At 43.6% G+C, this 2,500-nt stretch overlaps 1 protein-coding gene across 6 annotated transcripts in view; it reads left to right on the forward strand.

Annotated features, from left to right (window-relative positions):
* LOC125041799 (transmembrane channel-like protein 5) overlaps window positions 1-2,500 on the forward strand; it is a 40,661-nt gene that overhangs the window by 16,527 nt on the left and 21,634 nt on the right. For all 6 annotated transcript variants that reach the window (XM_047637105.1, XM_047637103.1, XM_047637108.1 and 3 more), the window contains one exon: window positions 725-876. In XM_047637105.1, coding sequence (XP_047493061.1) covers window positions 725-876 — 152 coding nt within the window. The remainder of the gene's footprint in view (window positions 1-724; window positions 877-2,500) is intronic.

Consider the following 2,500-nt stretch of genomic DNA (forward strand, 5'->3'; position numbering starts at 1 on the left):
TTTTGCTATTTTCCAATGTATATGTCACTTGATATGCTTTATGCATAGATTCCATATCATCTCTCTTGGTAATTCATAACTCAGTGCAATGATAATAACAATAACTAATATTTTGTTATTTGTGTAATTTTATGATTTTTTATAATAATTTTCTGTAATACACCTTTGCTGCCTGTTATGGTAGGCAGGAAAAGGAGCCTGATCATAGATTTAGTGTCCTCCCTGGATCCAGCACTCTTCCAGTCATGATTCACAGATGGTACATTCCACACTTGTTTACAGATTGCCCAGTGAGTCTAATCACACTGCAAGACCTTTGTGCACTTGTGGCGAGTCATTCCCACCGCCCCGGCCTTCAGCCAAAATTCTTATGACATGGTCCTCTCACCCTGGCCCAAATTTTTCTTTGGTGGCATGTTCACATCACCCACCTAAAGCCAATTTTTTTCATGACAGGATAGTCACATCCCCAGATCATAGTATAACCATATGATGCCTGTTCTGTATATAAGTAGGAATTGTGTGGGTTTATGTACAATATTTCATTTGGATTGAAAAAACATGATTTTCCTAAAATATAATCCAGATGGTGTTCTCTAAGGAGAAAATGTAATTATATATCAGGATATTTTTTTTTAAAATGGCAAATTCCTCAACATTAATTTTTGTTGCATTTTCTGCTGTATTTTTTAGAGCAACAACTAATAAAAGTTCTGTATTTCAGGTAAGGCAATCAGTTGAAGACACATTCCATGATTACAGTCTCTGGCATAAGGAGCTCAAGGAAATAGAAGGAATGTTTGGCACAGGTGTTGGTTCCTACTTCAGGTTTTTACGCTATCTCTTCATCCTGAACTTCGTCATCACTGTTTTAGTGTAAGCCCTTAACTCATTGTTACTAGATACTGTCATGATTTAAAATTTTTGAACCTTCTCCCTCTTCTACCCTTTGTACGATCTGTCCAATGGGTTATGCAAGGTAGGATAGTTGGCTGAGAAGGGTTTGTGAAGAGGAGCAATGGGGTGAATATATCACCCAGAGTCTGACCTATTAACTTCCTTGTGTATACAACTTCAGATTATGTGATTGATAGGTAATCATGATGTGATAACATAAAACCATTATACCAGTTATCAGTGTCACATTGAAGTGTATGATTATTGCAATGACAAAGTATGGGAAGGAATCCTGCATCACCCTGCAGATCATATGAATTCTGAACATTTATGCCTTCTCATTATCACTGACATTCAAGGAAATTAGACCAAATGTCAGCATGGTGGTTGGAAAGGGTTCTTTTGTTGTGCAGTATGCAGATAAACAATAAACTTGTTCTTAACAGTATTCATAACAGATTCACAATAGGGCATTTTGTCAGCATGCATATAGTTTATACATCTTAATGAATAAACCACATTGTTATCAGCAATAGCTGGGTCATTATACCAGTGACCCAGCTGGTCATTGATATAATCTTGTGATTGAGTGTGAAACTGAATATGATTATAGGTGTAAAGTTAGTAGGGATCTTGGGCTACGCTTTGAGCTAAGCCACTTGTTGCTTTAGTCAGTAGATCTTGCGAAGTCTAAGAGGTATGAGCTATTGGTGTTCCTAGTACCAGAGCCATAGGGACTGATGCATAGCTCGTATCCTTCCCTGTCAGTGCCAGTGACTGCATTGAAGTCCCCCAAGACCATGAGGGTGTTCCCCCAGGGACATTGATCCACTATAGAGTCAAGTTTGATGTAAAACATCTCTTTCTCTTCAAGCCCACTTCCCTCAGTAGGAGCTTAAACTGCTGCTAGAGATATGAAGCCCAAAGTGTGCTTCATTCTCACAAGCAGAATGCGCTTGTCAACAGGGATAACCTTCTTGACTGAGGAATGGAAGCGGTCAGAGACAGCCACCACGACTCCCATAAGGCGGGCACCATTGCTACAGCCAGACCAGCAGTAGGTATAACCCCCACTACTGGTCTCACCACTACCAGGCTGTTGCACCTCAGAAAGAGCAGTGATGGCAATCCCCAGCCTCCCCAGCTCCCCCGACAACAAAGGCAGTCGATCATCCTCTGAGAGACTGAGGATGTTCCAGGCCGCTACATGGCACGCTAGCCACAGATTGACCCCATTTGTGGGCCTCTGGCCAGGCATGCCTCCCAAGGAGGAAGAGTGGGGGCCAGGGGGGGCCATCCCCCTCACCATGTAACCTCAGGGTGCAGGATTCCCTGGGAGGGCTTTGCCCTGCACCCGTCATACCAGGCTCAATGTCCCGATCAAGGTAAGCCCCTCTCAGGACGCCGAGCCAGGGATCAGGAACCCCCGGCCGCAAATCGGGGTTGGAGTCACCTCCTCTGGGATGGCTCCGACCCCTTCTCTCCTTTCATGGTTTGCCTGCTGGTGAGGGTTTTTATAGGACCAAGTTGCCAGCCTGACCCCAACTACTAGCTAGGGGCAGGGCCACAGAACTCCCTAGGAGCAGAATGCCTGTGCTACCCT

This window comes from Penaeus chinensis, chromosome 31 (genome assembly GCF_019202785.1).
Source record: "Penaeus chinensis breed Huanghai No. 1 chromosome 31, ASM1920278v2, whole genome shotgun sequence".
NCBI lineage: Eukaryota > Metazoa > Arthropoda > Malacostraca > Decapoda > Penaeidae > Penaeus > Penaeus chinensis.